Source organism: Mercenaria mercenaria, chromosome 1 (genome assembly GCF_021730395.1).
Source record: "Mercenaria mercenaria strain notata chromosome 1, MADL_Memer_1, whole genome shotgun sequence".
Taxonomy (NCBI): Eukaryota; Metazoa; Mollusca; class Bivalvia; order Venerida; family Veneridae; genus Mercenaria; species Mercenaria mercenaria.
The window spans coordinates 24,047,572-24,067,183 of NC_069361.1; the positions used below are offsets into that span (position 1 = coordinate 24,047,572).

The following is a 19,612-nucleotide window of genomic DNA, read 5'->3' on the forward strand; positions in this document are numbered from 1 at the left end:
GTTTGATTTTTGTTTCTCAAGGCCTCCATCGAAACCTTAAGCCACAGAGAAGGGCTGATAACAAACATTGGGAGAAAAAATAAAACAACTTCCCTGTATTTTCAAGAGAGCCATTAGTTCAAAACATGATGTTGTACGCAATTTTCTTCAATTCTAGTGGGCCAGTCATTCAAGTGCCTTTATAAGGCTGAAGAAAATACTTTCTGGAAAAGAAATTTAAGTACAGAAGTTCTCTTGGCAGCGCCATTTATCGGTGTCTCGAACAGAAACCAAATGAAGACTATTTATCTGCTTTTCGCGATTGAGTAAAAAGGTTACAAAAATGTGTTTCGGTAAAGGGGGGATATTTTAAAGGTTTGTAATAAAAATACTTTAAAATTTGATTACGAAATCCGAACACAATGACAGAACTCTTTGCAGGACCCTCGCTTTATGAATATTTTATCAAAGCTAGACGATACATCTGATGCTTTTTTATTGAAATCGCGTAGATAAGTGTTTAAATTAAAATTGTATGAAACTGTCAATAAGCAATTAGAAGATTTTGCGAGTGGGAAGATCAAGTGTTAAGCCAGAAGTGATCATGATATTTAAAGCTCAGTCTTAGTATGAAAAAATTATGCTTTTGTAGATAATATATCTAAGCTAACATGGTATTTTAATAAACAAATACATCAAATTTCACATAATCATCCGTGGCGATATTGTCGAAGACAGTGGACAATTTTTCATTGCAACGGTGACCCGGGTTTGGTTCCCAACGCCGGCCTCGTGTTTTTCTTAACTTGGCATTTTAAGATAGTTTAAAGACAAAGGGTTCATAACTTCAATTTTAAAGAAAGATCACGCATTCGTATCCATGTCGCACTAATTGGTTAGAACAACGCTCATAGTTGTTTTAATACCAAAACAATTGCCACATGTATATAGGACAATTTTTCAGTCATTTGATGAATTGACTACCTTTATATCTAATCATCGATACAATCAGTCTAGTGAACTTTAATAATGCTTTTTTTTTCTAAAAAAATACAGTTGTAAGGATTTAGCTCAGGGCTAAGGCGTTTTCTATTTTAATTGCGCGTATTCTTTTCATATATAAATCATGTAAATGAAAGATCAATGAACAATAAGTAAGACTGGGTTGTGCGAAACTTTCAACTGTCATGTACTACTTCACTCCCCCAAAATTAAAGGCTCTCTAAAGGCTAAGATTTAGGCCTCTTTTTTTTTTGCTACACTCGTGTTATGTTCTCGTTGTTATTTTCGCTAACTCGACGCAACCCTACTCATGTGTTTGCAAAACAAATAGGCTCTTTGAGTTTTTCGAGTCATCATAGAAATGTTAGAATACTATTAGGTTCTTTTGACCAGTTTTAAATGTTACTGAAGTGCTGTGAAATCATTAAATTTCATTACATAACATTTCAAGCATGATTTTGACAAAAAAAGCTTATTTATGGTTTTCAAAGTGTAATGAAAACATGTATAATGTTTTCCAGTCGAGTGAAACCTTACAATAAAGATGCGTGCGATGTAAAACATATAATATTTTCAATAAAACCCCGGAATCATAGTCATTCTAAGCGCAGAGAACAGAAATGTATTCGGACAGATGAAGTTGTACATTTAGCATATTTATTTTAAAGCACAAATTGTGCTTGTTGAAAGGTAGTTAGTAACAATCAAACTAGAAAACTATTTATTTCATGGTGGGCCGGTGGTCTAGTGGTAACGCGCATGACTGTCAATCCAGAGGTCCGGGGTTCGAATCCCGGTCAAGGCACTGGAAATTTCTGAGATGCTCTCGAGTGTCTCCCAACTAACTAGAGGCATGTACTGGTTCTTCCCAGGAAAGACGGCTTCGTGTGTACCGGTGCTATTCACCGGGCACGTTAAAGAACCATACTGTCTATTCGCAAAGAGCTAGGCTAAGTTAGCCGGAGACGTCTGTATCTAAAACGTCTGTCTGTTATTGGGACTTTATCTCACTCTGTCCTTCTGGTCAGATCGCTCTGTATCTGTACTAGTAGAGGATGAATTTCGCGCCCTGTGGGGCTGCGTTTGCTATATGTAAAGCGCCTTTGAACGTGTTTATCATGAAAAAGGCGCTATATAAATCTGGTAAAAAAATGAGGCGCAGAGCGAAAAATATTTTTTTTAGTTTATGAGAAAATCAGCGAAGAGCGAAGAAATATAATTGTCTTGTTTGGGCACTCGAATAACTAATGAAAACCTTAAAATAGAATGTAAAACCCTTTTACATTAAAAATAAGTCGTCATGGGATGATAAAATATGGGTACATTTTGGTTTGGGTAGGTTTTGACCTGCAGGCGCATAGAGCGAACTCGTGAAAAAACGTAATAACATTGGCATACAGTGAATAATGAAATAATGTATGTGTTTGAAAATGCGTATTTACCCTTACCAAATAATGTACATTGATGTTATCAAATAAATTAGTATGTTTTTTTATCCAAATTTCAATGAAATAAATCCGATTTTTGTAGCAATTCATTTTGGTAAATCATTCGAAGAAAATGGCGTAACTGCATAAGGGGACATAACTTTAATGCAACTAAATGTAAGTATCATGTTATATTATAGATAATGTGTGTATATAGTATGTTTTTATTGTGATAAAAGTCCATTTTAGAACAATAAAGGACTGGAATTTTAAGCATTCATATACTGTTACGTCTATAAAAAGTAGCACACTAACAAATTTCAGCTTGATTTTTTTTTCAATGGGGCGAGCACAAGAAAAAAACAACAACACAAAAATATTTTTTGTGTTTCTGAAAATATATGAGCTGCAAATCAACCTGATCAACATATTTTTAATTTGGTGAGGCTTTAATTAAAAAGTGAAACTAGTCAAAAGGTTCTACTATGCACAAGACATTATTGTGTATCTATGTAAATTTTATCAAAGTCGGATAAGCATTATTATATTTAGTGTGTTCCTTAATACGACATTAATATCTACCAGTTTAACAATGATATATTTAATAAATGCCCCTAATATTAAAAACTGCTTTGTGATATATGGGTATTTCGCGTAAATGCAACATATTACCATGTCTTTCTTACATCAGTACGCCACAGTTTATAGCTAAGCAAACTAGAAAGACGGTGATCACTATTGATTTTCTATTTGTTGTCTATGAAACAGCCTTCGTAGATGAAACTAGTCGAGATAATCTAAGATAACTTTAACTTAACTTACAGAAGAGAATTGGTTCATGATAATGTTAAATGACTTTGATATATTTGAGCATAACATCAACTATTTGATGACAGATAAAAGATCAGCAAGACTGTCACAACAATGATAAACACGCATTCTATTGGGCATGTTTTATATGCTTTTACCTACAAACAGGTACAGCTTATTGCTCTTTCCTTTATTTGACTTGTATTATTACATAATCATACTATTTCACTTAAAAGATTGATTTTAAGAGACTATAGCAAACACTAAAAAGAACAAATATTATCTTTTCGCCGTCAAGTATAGTACAGAACATCAAGATATTCGAGATATGCAGATGCCGACTTATGACCGGTGGCCGCTGGCTATTCACCGTTTTGCTAATTATTTGATTTACGCATCATTCTTAGAACAGATAGGAGATCTGTTAATGAACGCCACAAGCGGAACATTAGGAGAACGCCGATTTTGAACACAGATATTTTTCCTATTGACGAAAGCTTTATCTAGCTACAAATTAGCAAGAGACTAAGTATGTAATATATACTGAACAAAGAAAGAAACTTCCAATTTCTATACATACTTTTAATGTTTTAAAAAGGAATCAGCATGTCAAATGTCCTACATATGTTCGAGCGAACGATAATGTGTCCAATAAAACCAATTATAACTGGATTGCACGCATTACACAAAACAGAAACGTTGAACTCGACTTCCTCTTGCATGAATGGACCAGTATGATCCGTGTTTATAAAATAAAAACTTTCAGTCTGATTTTAAACACTTTGTTGTCAATAAAAAAGACGTTGAAAAAAAAAAAAACAATTTTAGACACATATATTTCGTTTATTTAATATGCAAGTTGAATAATACTTTTTATCCATTAACTAGGCATTGAGATATATTCGAATTCTTTTCTGTTAACAATGCAGACATTCTGTAAGATTCAATTTCGCATATATACGTAAAACTATCGGTTTGATTCAGCTCTTGCATAATGTAGAAAATAGTTGTGAATAAAGGGTATACTGATTGTACTATAATATGACAATAAATGGATATTCAAATATATTAATATTGTACATCAAACTCTCACTATACTCAGTATAAACTCGTACACAATTTTAAGAAAATCATAACACATTCCTGTTCTTTCTCCGCATTTTTGATTACGCGTACTATATTGAAGTATTTTTTCTACTACTCTACATTTGAAGATCCTAGACATTTTATCATTATTCAGCACACATTGGAGGATTAACGAAGCCAAATACATTGCATTCTATCATAACCGAGATTGTCAAAAAAAGGGTATACACCGATAAACATGTGATCCCGACACATCTATTCAGCAGCCAACCAGAAAAGTGTACAGCGCCAACCTGGAAACAAAGTAGCATAAATACGAGTTACACTGATGTTGGCACATTAGCTTGAGATGTTATACAGAAGCTTGTACCTTAGAATATAAAGTAAGTACACACATGTACACAAGTACTTTTATTGAACTGTTACAAAGTTTCATACATATTTCTTTTTAGTACAAATGTAAACACAAACTTCAGCAATTGGAGAGTATAATCAGGTTCTGTTCTGTAGTTAGTACACACATACAATGTAATATAGTTATGTTAAGCAGAATAATAATATAGTCTCCGCGATTTGATAAAAGCCATTGTGCTTGAAATTATTCGTCCTCCACCTCTGATTCATGTGGGGAAGTTGGCAATTAGTTTTTACTGATACATAATCCAGGAACACTGATTAGGTTAACTGCCCGCCATTGCATAAATGAAATATTGTTGAAAAACGGCGTTAAACTCAAAACCAAGAAATAAACAAGCAACTTATACGTTCAAAATCTAAGTCACATAAGACCGTTTGAAGTATGTATACATTTTTGTACATGCAGGATATATATAAGCACTCACTGTTAGCAGAACTGTAAGGAAAAGGAGAATAATACTAAATACCATGCCCTCACTATTGATTGCAGCCTGAAATAATAATATACTTTGATAAAACACACATAGACAAATCGGTAGGTACTAAAGATGGAGAACAATTATCGCCACTTTCCTTTTTGCGTGTATTCAGTATCATAACAATTCAGTGTAATTAAAGTCAATAAAATTATCATACTATAGATCTTCAAATAATGTGTTATTTTGTACACCGTAAATAACCGTCCGAATAAGTAACGTCTTAATATTAAACTAAATAGTGTTATATAACCGTAGATTAGAAACCTCTGTTTTTAAGACGGTGACGTATTGCGAACACCAATATGTGGAAATGAAAATATTGCCAAAACCAAAATAGAATGCAAAAATTGCAGTCCGTTTAAAGTATGCCCATTATATACTCACCGTTGATCCTGGACTAACGAGTGCAGTTTTCAAGAACCATGGGAATGACAGTCCTAATAGTATATCAAATATATTGCTGCCTATACAGTTTGAAACCGCCATGTCACCCATACCTACGGCAATAAAATATATACTATTTTATAAAAACAGACTCGAGAGTATAGATATAGAACAAATTTTCGTTCTCAGTGCAAAACAAAGGAACAAAGTAATTTACACCTTCCCTAACAGGGTATCACTAAGCCTAAAAGATGAAAGAATTGTTACATTAATTTTACAATATATAACCTTTTTGTCTACTTCGGTAAATTCGAAGAGTTTTCATTGCTTTTTTAAAAATATATGACAAAGGGTGATAACCACAGAAACGTCATAAAATTGAAGCAAGTTTTGCAATTACCAAACGTTCGTGACATGGTTCCCTCAAGTAGTTAAAATGCAGTAGAACTTACAGAGAGCTAGCTTTGCTAATTTATTCATGATTAGTTTCGCATTTAATTCCAATTATTGACCAATAGCTTTTTGCACTTCCTATAGGCTATAAAAATCAGTTTTCTGACAAATTTTGTCACCATTGGCAATATTATTTTGCCCGTATAAGCTCTGATGATCAGTTTTGTTTAAACTGTTTAAATATTTAAAATGTTTTTTTTTTTTAAACATGTGTAAGGGTTATATCATTTATTAATATCATAAAAAGATACAAACGTTCAAAATAAAAGTATGCGCTGAAAGTACTCTAGATATGAATAACATGGCTATAAACCATTGTAATACATAACTAAATGTCAAGTACGAAAAGGAACGACGGATTATACCTTGCTTTGCTACGAAAACACTAGCTAATGCATCAGGTATACTTGTGCCAGCAGCAAGGAATGTTATGCCCATTACACTGTCTGGGATATGGAAAGCATAGCCGATATATGTGACCTGAAATCATAAAAGAAATTTTGGTTACATGCAAACCTTCGATACGCGCTAATCTGTCATTTTTAATCGAATACAGTTAGTATGCGTGCCGCTTGCAATATCATTTACTGATATCTAGTCTAATATCGATACTGATCGATTCTATGCCATTACATGTATTACATAACATAAATGAAAATGTAATGTACTCTAGTAATTTGCTTTGTTATTTATTGATCCAGCCACATGTAAACTAGTGCTTATATAATATTTATTGCATTCAAACACTTCCTAAATAAAACGAAAATCCCTCTATCTAATCATTATATTTATCTTACTGCATAAAACTCACCATCCAAATTGTAACGTAGGAAAACAGAAATATCCATACTATAGACATGACAAACGTTCCTAAAAAGTACTTCTCCCACCTGTAAATAGCAGGACAAAAGCAATAAGAATAATTGTTTCCAGCGAAATTTGGATGATATAGTGCTGTAATTCTCTACAGTCATATTTTTGGACAGTCACATTAATTTAATATTTGTGGTGAGGGTTTGTTTCCACCAAAAGCTCTTTGCAAATGTGGTGAATATTAACTTATTATAAACCGAGTTATTATCCTTGGTTTTGCTCCTTTTTGTTTTCTGAAAACTATATGCTTGATTATAAAAATATCTAAAATATTTGTATTTACAACAGTCAAATTTTCAAAAATATGCAGGATACTTTCCCTTTTAATTCCGATGATTAAAAACTACATTTTCTGCCGTATATGGTGCCTGAGCTTGTACTTGATAGTCACATGATATAACTGTATGTAGTACTTTTCAGTCAATGATCAGTTTCCAAGTTTAGTCACAGTAAGGCTCGTTCTTAAACAGCCAGTAGTCTGGTGCCAACAGTGATTGATAAACCAGCTAATGCGCCAAACTGTTATTATGTAAAATGCTGACTATTTTTTATAAACAGTGCCATAAATCCTAATTTAAAACATACTTATATTTTATCTTTCTATCCAGACATTTTAAAATGAGATATTCATACGGCGGCTGAGGAACATAAATAAAATTACTATCTCTTCGTTTTCGGAGCGTACACGATGTTTTGGCAAGACTTGATATTCTGACTACATTTTTGTAGTTATATATTTTACGCGGGAGATACTTACTTAATTAGACAAAGTTGTATTATTGTGTTCTAGCGGGACATTTCAATGCGATAAAAGAAAATAACATGTTTTTTCTTTCTTTAGGACGCATTCACGATATATCATCGAGGCTCAGTTTTGCGGGTGTTGGTTTAAAGTGACACGTACACATTTAAGGTCAAATGGCGACTTTTTAAGGTCTTTGTATGGAGGGGAATTACGCCATATGCCCCTCCGGGCATCATTTCATGATGGGCGGACACCTTGGTAGCAACACCGACCTTCTACGAGAAAGCTGTGTTGCTTCCTAACATGACGAATTCTACACGAAAAGGAAGGTTTCGAACCTGCGTCGGTGATTAGCAAGCAAGCGATTTTAAGTCAACGACCTTAAGCGCACCACCACTACGGCCCCTGAACAAGTTCAAAAACACTTTTGTTACTCTACAAATAGTTACTACTCACAAATATTCTATTGTAGTTCATGGTAGAGTTCAATCTGAAACTCAAACTTTAAGAAACAATAAAAGCAACTCACAACATTTTCATAAATAGAATAAATTTGAAATCTACCGAGAAACCTACGGTTTCCTTTTATTTTCTAAGAGGTGTTAATACAATATTTTGTATCAGTTTATAAAAATAATAATATACCTTGGTTTTCTGCTGTCTGGTACGGTATAGTAAAGTAATGTTTTAATAGGATAAACTATTGCCCATTTCACTGTTGCAAGGTAACCTTCTTGAGCTGCAATGTACAAAATTTATAAAAGAGTTTCAATAATTATCACATCCCTTACGCTAAAATCATTTAACTCCACAAAATATTAATAATACTTTAATCCTTTACTGAATTTTATCATCGTTAGTCGGAACAAACTTAAGACTCTTCTGCGGAAAAGGTATATTTCACAACCTGACTATTTTTGAAGGTGCTAGGGGGCGTTGGCCGCGTTGCATTTTTCATTACTGCTCATGAACAGTCTCAATCAAACCGAGTCTGCAATTTTCATTGTCTTTGCTTTGTTCTCGGTGCTTCCGAGGTACCTACTTATTTTATTCATTTAGAAACTTCGTAAAATTCCCGAGGGCGTAACCTTTTCCGACCAGTATATTTTATGTTTCATTGAGAGAAGCTATGTCCGTATAGATCCGGGACGAACTGCAAGCTTAGTATTTCTCCTTATACCTTGATCAGTAGACTTTCCCCTTTGATTTTTAGATGACGTGATAGGTATCGGACCCCATTGAAAATAACTGTTACTTTCCCATCTAGGGAAGGACTGGTGTGGTATCTGTCCACTGTCCTGCTCCGTCGTGCCCTTACTGGTTTTTATGGCGTTTGCAACGTCACCAAATACAAGTGTCTACCACTCTGTCTACCACTCTGTGATTATTACATCTTTGCATTCAGCATATTTAAGTTTTAAAATGTGTATTCCGTGGTTACTGAATCGTGCGTAAGTGACTAGTCCATTGGGATGTTTTTTCATTTACATTTTCTTGCAATATATTTCAATAGCGGGGTTTGTTGCAAGTAAACTATGTTAAACTCCTCAGTGGTGTTTTTGCCACTGACCGTTCCAAGACAGTACTCTGCTGTGTTTCTTAATGTACACTGAACCGCTTTAAAAACGCAACAATTTTGTCGATTATTCAAATAGATAATATGTTTTAATGAATCTGCTAACTGCAGTTGAAAGACCAATACTTTTAACTAGCAATGTTAAAATACTCGCTTCATTTTAGGAAAAACTATGCATATATTGGTGGTTTTAAAGAGCGCAACCGTCCACAAGGACATGTCATGAAATTGTCGTTTATTTTATATCATTTAAGACTAAATTTATAAACATTTTATTTCATTTGTGAATATTTCGTATTTTTTGCAGTTTTTTAACAAGTGAACGATTAATATTAATATATCCAAACAAGAGTTCCAGACTGTCACAAAATACGCCCGTCATCGAACTTGGCCTAATTCAAGGGGCATAATCAAAGAGTGCCTGAGACGATTTGGGTGGTCATCGTACTTGACCGAGATATTATGCCAACAAACATTGTCAGCAAGTTTGGTGATTATCGAATGAAAACTGTTCGACTTAGAGAGCGGACATGCTTTGGACGCCGCCCGCCGCCACGGATGTTCACATAATACGCCCAGCTCTTTCAGAGACGGGCGTATAGAATCGTCACATTTTGCCTAACAAAACATATTGAAACTCAATTTCACAGAAATTCACAATAGCATTGAAGGTAAACGGCACTCTGACAAAACTTAAAACTGTTGTTTTTCTGAAGTTAACAGCGTATAAATCATATAGTTTGGTGCAATTAAAACACTGCAAAATGTTGTTTTTTTTTTTTTGTTAAAGCAATTTTGAACGTAATAGAAGCGGTATCGTAAGTAAAAGGACGTTGTAATGTTTGCCCATAAGCGGAAATCTCCTCAACCCAATAACGCTGATTTCCATAGCACATAGAAGTGCTAGATCTTATTGGAGCAACTCCAATACGTCTTTGTTTTTAAATGTTTAATGTTAACGTTTAAATCTAACTGCGCAAACCATCTTCAATTTACAAACAGCTTTTTGTAATGATTTAACGTATCATTTCTGAAACAATTTTCTTTTCATATTGTCCGTAAGTATTGACCTGGCACTTATTAATCTTCGCCAATATTTTCGGATGTGTCCGTTATTTTACGCGATATTTGAGTCCTGATATCTACATTTATCAAAATAACCAACACAGTTAATCAATGGCACGGTGGCGTAGTGGTAAGCTCTCCGACTTTTAAGCACGTTACCATGGGTTCGAATTCATTTCAGATCATTTTTTTTTTGTAATTCTGTGTAATTGTTACATTATTTTATTAAACATTTCAGTTCCTTGAATTCTGTTCACTGGCATCACACCAGAAGAAATTGCCACTGTTCATGATATACCCTACCCTAGTTATACTACAAGAACCTTAGTATACCTAGGGACAAGGTATAACATGTACAGTGGCATTTTCTTTCTGATAAATCATATGTGTGACAAGTTTTCCGTCTGTTAATTTTACAGATAAAATAAAAAAAAAATAAAACAATTTGGTCAGCAGACACAGGACTGGAACACACATCCCTGAGATTAATAGCAGAACGCTTTGTCCGCCCAGCTATATCTGCACATGAAACATGGTGGTATATTATTGGGGTTTTTAAAAATAATATACCGTTGTTTTAGGTTCGGACACCGGAAATTAATTTACGAAACATACGGAATATTCATAAGAACCAGGTCAATACTTACGGACAATAATAAAGGATGCAATCCTATCTTTAGCATTCTTGTTTTGATAAAACCTTTTTTAAAATTATGATGGTCTCGTGCAAATCATGAAAACTGATAAAATGTCATTAAATACCCACCACGGCCTAGTGACCTATTTTTTTCGCTCACAAAAACTTCATGAAAATCATTCTTATAATATAGATAACATACAGCTATAGTATCCCTGTACGAAAATAGGACCTGTTTTACAGCTGTAAAACGTCTGTAAAAGATTACAGCTGTAAAAGACCTGTAAGTGGAAAATTACAAGAAATACAGTTGAAATTTACAGGTGTAAAACAATTGCAGGTCTCAAAAATACAGCTGTAAATATTTTAGTTGAAAGTTACAGCTGTAAAATGGTCATGTCTCAAAATTACAGCTGTAACTTTTTTTGGTGGGAAACGTAAATACTGTCAGCCATCTTTAATGCATTTTGGCGGGATATAACTGAAATTCACAGAGACACCACATCATCTAAAATATTGGCATTTTAGCCATTACGGAGTAAGTGCAAATGTTTAATTATCTAATACAGTTGTAAAAGGACATGTGTAAGCATATGCATTAACAATTTACTCTTTATTTGAAACTGATAAGTTTAAAGGAAATAATTACAAGATTGTCATATGTTTAGAAAGTTTTATAAACAAGATATGATGCATAGTTTCTACTTTGTATCCTACTCTTTAATTTTGCAATTGCTATTATACTAGAAACATACTTGATATTGTTCTTTACTTACTAGATCATTTATTTTGCCATTTGTATAGTAATTGCCTGTACGAAATTTTACAGCTGTAAAAGACCTGTATTTTTGTTCAAAATAACAGTCATGCTTATTCCAAATTTACACCTGTGGATTTTATATAACAACATTGATTTTACAGTTGTAGATTTCAATTTACAGCTGTCAAACGACTGTAAAACAGTTCGAAATATGCAAATGAGCTACACCTGTAAAAATAGTTACAGCTGTAAAAATGAAAAAAGTTACAGCTGTAAAAATGCCCCAAAGTTACAGCTGTAGAAATATTATAGGTGTTGAAAAAGTGAGCATTATTTTAAGGGACGAAAGTAGAGGTGCAAAAAGTTTTAGGATGAATTGCAATTCTCTAGATAAGGTAGCAATTACTATGAAAATGGCAAAATAAATGATCTAGTACGTAAAGTACATGTGGTATGATTACAGTATAGCAACAACAAAATTCAAGGGTAGGATACAAAGTAGGACGTATACAGATCTTGTTTATAAAACTTTCTTTGTCAGTCATGAAAACTTATGACAATCTTGTAATTATTTCTTTTAAACTTATCGGCTTCAATAGTAAGAGTAAACTGTTAATGTACGTACTTATACATGTCCTTTTACAACTATAATAGACAATTAAACATCTGTACTTACTCTATACCGCTTTAAATTCCAAAATTTTACAAGATGTGATGTCTGTGTGAATTTCAGTTATATCCCGCCAAAATGCATTAAAGATGGCTGACAATACTCATGTTTCCCTCCAAAAATGTTACAACTGTAATTTTGAGACATGACCATTTTACAGCTGTAACTTTCAACAGTAAAACTTTTGCAGCTGAAAATTGAGACCTTTATATTTTACACCTGAAAATTTCAACTGTATTTCTGATCATTTTTCCACTTACAGGTCTTTTACAGTTGTAATTTCGAAATACAGGTCTTTTACAGACGTTTTACAGCAGTAAAACAGGTCCTTTTTTCGTACAGGTGCTACCCTTTCTAGAGAATTACAATTCATCCTAAAACTTTTTGTACTTCTGCTTTCGTCCTTTAAAATAGTTCTCTTTTTCAACACCTGTTATATTTCTACAGCTGTAACTTTTAGGCATATTTCCAGCTGTAATTTTTTAATTTTTACAGCTGTAAGTTTTTTGTTACAGCTGTATCTCATTTGCATAATTTGACCTGTTTTACAGTCGTTTTACAGCTGTAAATTGAAATCTACAGCTGTAAAATCAATGTTGTTATATAAAATATACAGGTGTAAAATTGAAATAATCATGACTGTAATTTTGAACAAAAATACAGGTCTTTTACAGCTGTAAAATTTCGTACAGGACTACACGTTATCAGGTTGACAATTTAGGCCCTTCCTGAGTAAATGTGTTTCACAACTTTATCTGCAAACTTATTCAGTCAATCTCTTTTCAGCATAGTTTTAAGAATATAGATGAATAACTGTCCGACAATGTAGAAACCAGATGTGATTGAAATTTTAACTAAATACACTGATTTATGTACATTTTACTGCATTAATTCAATAAAATGTTAGAACATTGAACACATTGTCTTAGCCTAATATATATCACTGTCAATTTGAAACTAAATTCTTGTATATCTCATATTGTTCATGCAAAGCATGTATAATTACCATCATGGAAATACAAAAGACTAAAGTTATTTTGTGGTGCCTCTTTAAAGGGAAAATTAGCCCGGATCTTGCAAAAACAAGATACGACACAGCAAACAGGTAGACGGTAAATTAAATCCACTGGTCCAGCAAATTGACACATCTTTATGAATTTTGACAAACTTATAATTTGAGCATTGGGCAAATTTCCTGACAAGCGCCTTAGACCAGAATGATGTCTAACAGACTGAAAAATAATATTATCGAAGAATCCTTACGTATATTGTATCTATATACCCGTTCTCTTCATCAGACTGGCGGCCGGGGGATACCTTTTATTTACACTGTCCTGTGACTTTGGAACATGGTGGAGTTGAGAGTGAGGTTAGGTGCACCATAAACCGGTTTAAGCTCCCGAGTGGTGGTTTTGCCACTGACCGTTTCAAGGCGATGCCCCTCTGTGTTCCTTTATGTGTTCGTTTTGTCCTTGAGCGTTTTGTCCTTGAGCGTTTATTTTGTGTGTGTGTGTGTGTGTGTTGGTCGTGTCCGCGTCTGCGTGCTGGTTTTACGTTTGGGGAGGCTGCGTTTTTGGAACGTGGCTTTCCCTGTTGGGTAATCATTCTTGTTTAAAAGGAAAGTTTACTAACTTAACTATGTCTTTCAATGTATTGTTGTGCATTTTTATCTTAGTTTTGACTACATAATTGTCATCTGTATTACCCATGTTAGGAATTTTTCTCCAGTCATCTATGTTTTCGTCATACGCCATGCTCATCCTGAAACGAATTTTACGTTCGATGCTTTAGATTTATTATTATTATTATTATTATTATTATTATTAAAGTGTATTAATTCGTTCGATTAATTTGCCTTCTGATTCTGACACTTTCTAATGAAAACGACTTATTATCAGTAACTAATGTCAATTTAAAGTTCATAGACATTGAAAAAATGAGAAAAATCATACCAATTTCTAACAGATTTTGCATACGAACGCATCGTTGACGCCCTGCTTGCTTTCTTAAAAAGTTGTCGACGTAAATAGGCAGTATCACTTTTCATTCGTTTACTCTGAAAACATTAACGTTTAGAACAGGTCTAAGTTTTGTTTTTGAATTCAAATATTCAGTAGATAGGCGAATATTCCTATCAAAATCTTACTATAAGAACGAAAGGGGGTATAAACATTCTGCTTCTTGGGCGTTGCAGTACAAATAAATTCATGAAAATGTATTCAGTATGCCAGTAAAGCTGGCAGAAACAGCACAGACCACCTTTCCAGAGAGACTGGCATTGGCAGGACACTGAGTGAGATATACCATGTAGCATTATTATTATTATTTCGCTGTTCTAATTTGCATCAATTATTTATTTACAAAATGTGTTAGTAATACAATACTTTGAATGGGATTTACATACTTACGTAGGAAATCAAAAGTCTGGCTGCAGCAGTAAATCTACATTTTCCTCGAAAATTGTGACCCATCATAATTCGGAAAGCTGCTTCCTCGAATGTCAGTCTGATTATAACAAATTAATTGTCAGTACACTAGAAAATACTATTATCACTGAACTTTTGTCATACATATAATATTTAGTAAAAACGTGATTTAACTTTTTCATGAATATCATGTTTTTCGTGAAAATTTGTTTTTAGTATGCTGTAAATTGTATTCAGTCAAAAATCTAAGTGAATGATTGTTTCAGATCGCACCAGTTGTTACTTTGAAATAAGTACAAAGATCTGTAAATATATGAATCACGTACATGAGCAATAAAATATGCTTTAAGGGAACAATAAGCTTTAATTACTATGTACTGAGAAATACGAAATATGTACACAGCAAAAGTTTGTACACAAGTCAAGCTGATTAGGAATCAAGTAGTAATTAAAATAATTTGATCAGACACCATTTGTAATAATACAGAAAATGTCGTTATGTGTCTAGACAATAAAAGTTACAATCAATTCTCTGCAAGTGGCATTATTATTAGAATATTTGCATTCAACTATTTAATTAGACAGCAACGGGCACGTACTTGATATTGGAGTTCACAGCATAATTATCAGCTGACATATGATTGGTTCTCGGAATCTCCTGCATTTCAGTATGGTCTTCATTGTGTTCCTCAGTAGATGAATGAAACACATCATCATCATCGCCGAATTGCTCTGAAGTAAAAAGATACGTTGACACTTGTCTGGTATCCTCATTATTCCTGAACATTTAATGAAACATCGGTTATCTAATGATTTTATCAAACACAAAACGACTGAGGATGTTTACAGGGACAATTTTTGCGCAAGATTTGAAAAGCTGAATTATAACTTGTAAATCAAGCTTTATATGAGCCGCGCCATGTGAAAACCAACATAGGGCTTTGCGACAGCATGATCCAGACCCTACGCCTCGCGCGTCTGTCAGGATCCATGCTTCGCTTTCAAAGCTAATGGAATTAGAGAAACTAATAGCGATACAGCATGGATCCTGACAGACTGCGCGGAGGCGCAGGCTGGTCTGGATCCATGCTGGTCGCAAACCCACTATGTTAGTTTTCTCATGGCACGACTCATATATCAAAGTTCACAAGAATGGTGTATGATAGTAAAGTTCATTGCTTCTGACATTCCATAAATAGATGCATTTCTAAATCGGTAATTGTCTGCCTAGAAACGTTATTAGTGATAGTTCTATAACAAGAATAATTTCCCCATTTCGTGTTCTTGTGAAGCTAAAAGCATACAAATATCTTGTTTAAGCTGCAAATCACACTTATCTTTGACACATATGGCCATACCATAATCCCCTTGAAACTTGTTTAGCTGTTTTCCAATAATACCATTGGCAGATATTTTCTCGGTCGTTAGCCACTTCAGTTTGTCCGTAACCATGCACTGGATAGTGCGATTGTATCTGTCAGAAAGTAGAATAATGTGTTAGGTTCTTATTGTAGAAGGCTTAGGAGCGCAACTATTGTCATATTTGTTTAGCATCTTATCTTTAAAACAGTTAAGAGGTAAGACTTATAAATTCATTCATTTGATGACTTTTCATCCAAGAGGCTTGCTCAGTCACAAGAACGCTTCTTTTCTCACATTTAGGATTATTCAACTAAGACCTAACTGAAATTTAATGAACGCCAAAAAAATCGTTACACTTGCATGATTAATCTAAATCACTGGAAATGTTTAGCATTTTAAACCATTTAACGCGTAAACGATTAACACAGATAAGAACATTATTCATCGTAGTCAAATGAATTGCAGTCGACCTGACTTCTAACTGTAACATTTAGTTTTATGGGTAACCTGAACCTCTTTAGATTAGAAAATATAATACATACCTCATTATAACAATATAGACCCCATACATGAGAAGCATGATAAGTGATTCATACCATGTCACCTTTGAATCGGCTACTACCTAAGAAATAAAGACACATTTTTGTAATGTAGTAGGAACTTAGTTAACTTGCTTAGTTCAACTGAGCACAAATTGTGAGCTTTTAATGTCGTCCCTTTTCCACCGTCCACAATTTCTTTAAATAACATCTTTTAAACCACCTGGCCAATTTCAACCTAACTACAGGAATGCTGCTTGACGTGTTACCTTTCATATTTCTTCAAGTCTAGGTCAATTCTGCAGAATGTCATAGCAACTACAAGAAAATATCGTGAAAAATTCTCTCCTCAGAAAACCTCTGGCTTGATTATCAAATTCCTAATGGGATTCCATTCAAATCTTTGTTTCGTTAAAAAATTGGCCGCCGTGGGATTGGACTAGTGTTCACGTCATCGTCCCCCATCTCCTCATTGATCCCCTATAAACCGACATCCATCCAAATAAATATTTTTCGCTGTCTCATTGTATTTTCTCCCATCTTTATTTTGTGGAAACTTAAAAAATACCGCTATGACCCTTTACCCAAAGTTTCAGACTTTTTCTTTTGTGGTCAACTGAAACTGTTCGAGCAAGTTGTGAAAATCGGATAAGAGTACTAGTGCTACCATAGCCCTCTTGTTAAGACATCATGTCAAAAAGAATGTCTTCTAAGTTTTCCATTTGTTTACACTATCAACGATTTAAGTATAAACCAGTTTTGAATTGTCAGAAGGACAAAGGTTCTCAAACATTGTTGTTGCCTAGGGTATAAATTATTCCTAAGCATTTCCACTACCTCCTCGAGCAGGCTCAGTCTCATCGAGCCTACAGCATTTTCATTTTTGTCGTGTTAGATGACCTGTGGAGTTCCCAGTTATTTTATGCTATGTATATTAATATACAGTGTATCTTTGTAAGATAATGTCTATTCATGCATATGCGACTGTACATTTGTCATAAAATATTTGTTTTGTTTTTTGTTCGGTAATATAAATTTTCGATACAACTTTATTGCATGAAGGAGGTTTTATACCTTGTCAGGGTAGATTCAAATTAATGTAACCGTAGCCGTAGCAAGTTATTGTATTTCGTGTAATTCAGTGTTGTACCTGCTACAATCTGAACTTTGTTTATCTCTTGTGCTTCAAGTACAGTTTTTATATTTTTGAAACACATGACCCTCTAAAATTATTCAAAATTGAAATTGAAATGTTTTTTTCTTTTTGTTTTCAATGTTATCCGTAGAAGTCTGTGTAGTTGATAATTTTATTAGAGTGCGCAATTGTTTTCTTGTACAAGCTTAATATGTATATGTCGCGGTACTCAAGTTTCCATGGTAACGTATTTTCTCTCTTTTTTAATTAATAATGCATGATAATGGTTCTTTCGACGGCTTCGGTGTCATTTTCTTTATGAACAGAATAGAATTTCATTTTATAAGCAGAATATCAAACCCTTTACAGGGTATCCTATTTATCTTGTGTGTGTTAAATGGCTCAAGTTAAACAAAATGCTCAGATATACGTTCTTTCAAGATAAAAGCTGTTAATTTTGCGCGATATATTACACATAACGTCATGACGTCGATGACGTTATTTTAGCGCAACAATGTTTTAAAGCGTTTCTGCGGTAATTCATTATTTCAGAATTATTTAACCATTAAGCATCAGATCGGACAGTGGTTAATTATCTTGTTTTAGATGAATGAATGTACAAACACATTTAGTTTGTCGCATATGTACGTTCTCGTCAACCCTCACGTTAGCATGCGCACATACAAATATAGTGAACACTTACTGCTATATTACGGCTGCGTGTTGAAAAGCTTTTAAAGAAACGAAATCTCGAGGCAGAATATTTTCAAAATGTCATTCTTCATATGAATCTTTTCTACAGCGATTGTTTCATTACAAGACAAAATAAGACCTGCTCGGTCTAACTCAACTACATTTCAAACATATTGCACACTTGTTATTCAATTTTCAGACCATACGTTAACTAGAATTTCCCCCGAGACACTTAAATGTACTAATTATTGAAATAAAAGTGATATTACATTAAATAATGATGCTATAAAATAGAAAAAGTGGAAACTCCACAGGTCGCTCAACACAACAAAAACCAAAATGTTGCAGGCTCGGTCTGATTGAGCCTGGGTATGGACAGTAGTGGAAATGCATGCTACCGTCCACGCCCTCTTGCCCCGGGTTGAGCAGAACTCAACATTTACACATGTTAAAAGTACAAAAATCAATTAAGAGACATCCGCAGATGTGTTCATACGGCGGTGCACATGGAACCTTCAATGCTACACTAGTGTGTAATTCCATGAAAAGCGGCGTATGGTCCCCATTTGCCCTAAACGAGAAAACAATGAGCAGAACTAAACAAACTGGAATTTAGAAAGGGGATCTGAGGTTATGGAGCCTGTATATTACAGGAACTGCCAAAAGACAAAATTAAAAAGCAGGCGCCATATCCAAGCTGAGGTGATAGTACGTAATAAATATAACCTTCCGTAATAAAATTGCCTTCCATTCTTAAGAATTTCTTTTTCCATTATATTTCATGTACATTTTAACTTTGTGTTTGTCTTTTTCTTACTGTCACGAATTAAGCATATAGTTATTTTACACTGATGTGAACTGGATATGACTTACCAGAATAAGCACTATGATAGCAAGCGCATAGAATATCGAGTCTCTACATAGAGGCCACCAGGACAGCGTGATTGCCTGTAAAAATATTTGATTCAATATTCATTATTGTACAAATTTAACTTAAGTAAAATATATGTGTTTTATACATATAGTATTGTTCAAGCGTACAGGCTGACAATGATTTGAAAATAAGGAGTCAATCATGAATTATATCTTGCAGC

General features: G+C 33.9%; 1 protein-coding gene across 2 annotated transcripts in view; it reads right to left on the reverse strand.

The window, feature by feature from the left end:
* Window positions 1-3,785: 3,785 nt before the first annotated feature.
* Window positions 3,786-19,612, reverse strand: part of LOC123543652 (sodium/potassium/calcium exchanger 3-like) — a 68,051-nt gene continuing 52,224 nt past the window's right edge. For both annotated transcript variants that reach the window (XM_045329728.2, XM_045329723.2), the window contains exons 6-18: window positions 19,392-19,466; window positions 16,694-16,773; window positions 16,148-16,263; window positions 15,389-15,521; window positions 14,772-14,868; window positions 14,316-14,419; window positions 14,069-14,124; window positions 8,301-8,394; window positions 6,849-6,927; window positions 6,403-6,517; window positions 5,585-5,697; window positions 5,147-5,212; window positions 3,786-4,597 (exon numbers count right to left, since the gene is read on the reverse strand). In XM_045329728.2, coding sequence (XP_045185663.2) covers window positions 4,451-4,597; window positions 5,147-5,212; window positions 5,585-5,697; window positions 6,403-6,517; window positions 6,849-6,927; window positions 8,301-8,394; window positions 14,069-14,124; window positions 14,316-14,419; window positions 14,772-14,868; window positions 15,389-15,521; window positions 16,148-16,263; window positions 16,694-16,773; window positions 19,392-19,466 — 1,275 coding nt within the window. In that variant the 3' untranslated portion in view covers window positions 3,786-4,450. The remainder of the gene's footprint in view (window positions 4,598-5,146; window positions 5,213-5,584; window positions 5,698-6,402; window positions 6,518-6,848; window positions 6,928-8,300; window positions 8,395-14,068; window positions 14,125-14,315; window positions 14,420-14,771; window positions 14,869-15,388; window positions 15,522-16,147; window positions 16,264-16,693; window positions 16,774-19,391; window positions 19,467-19,612) is intronic.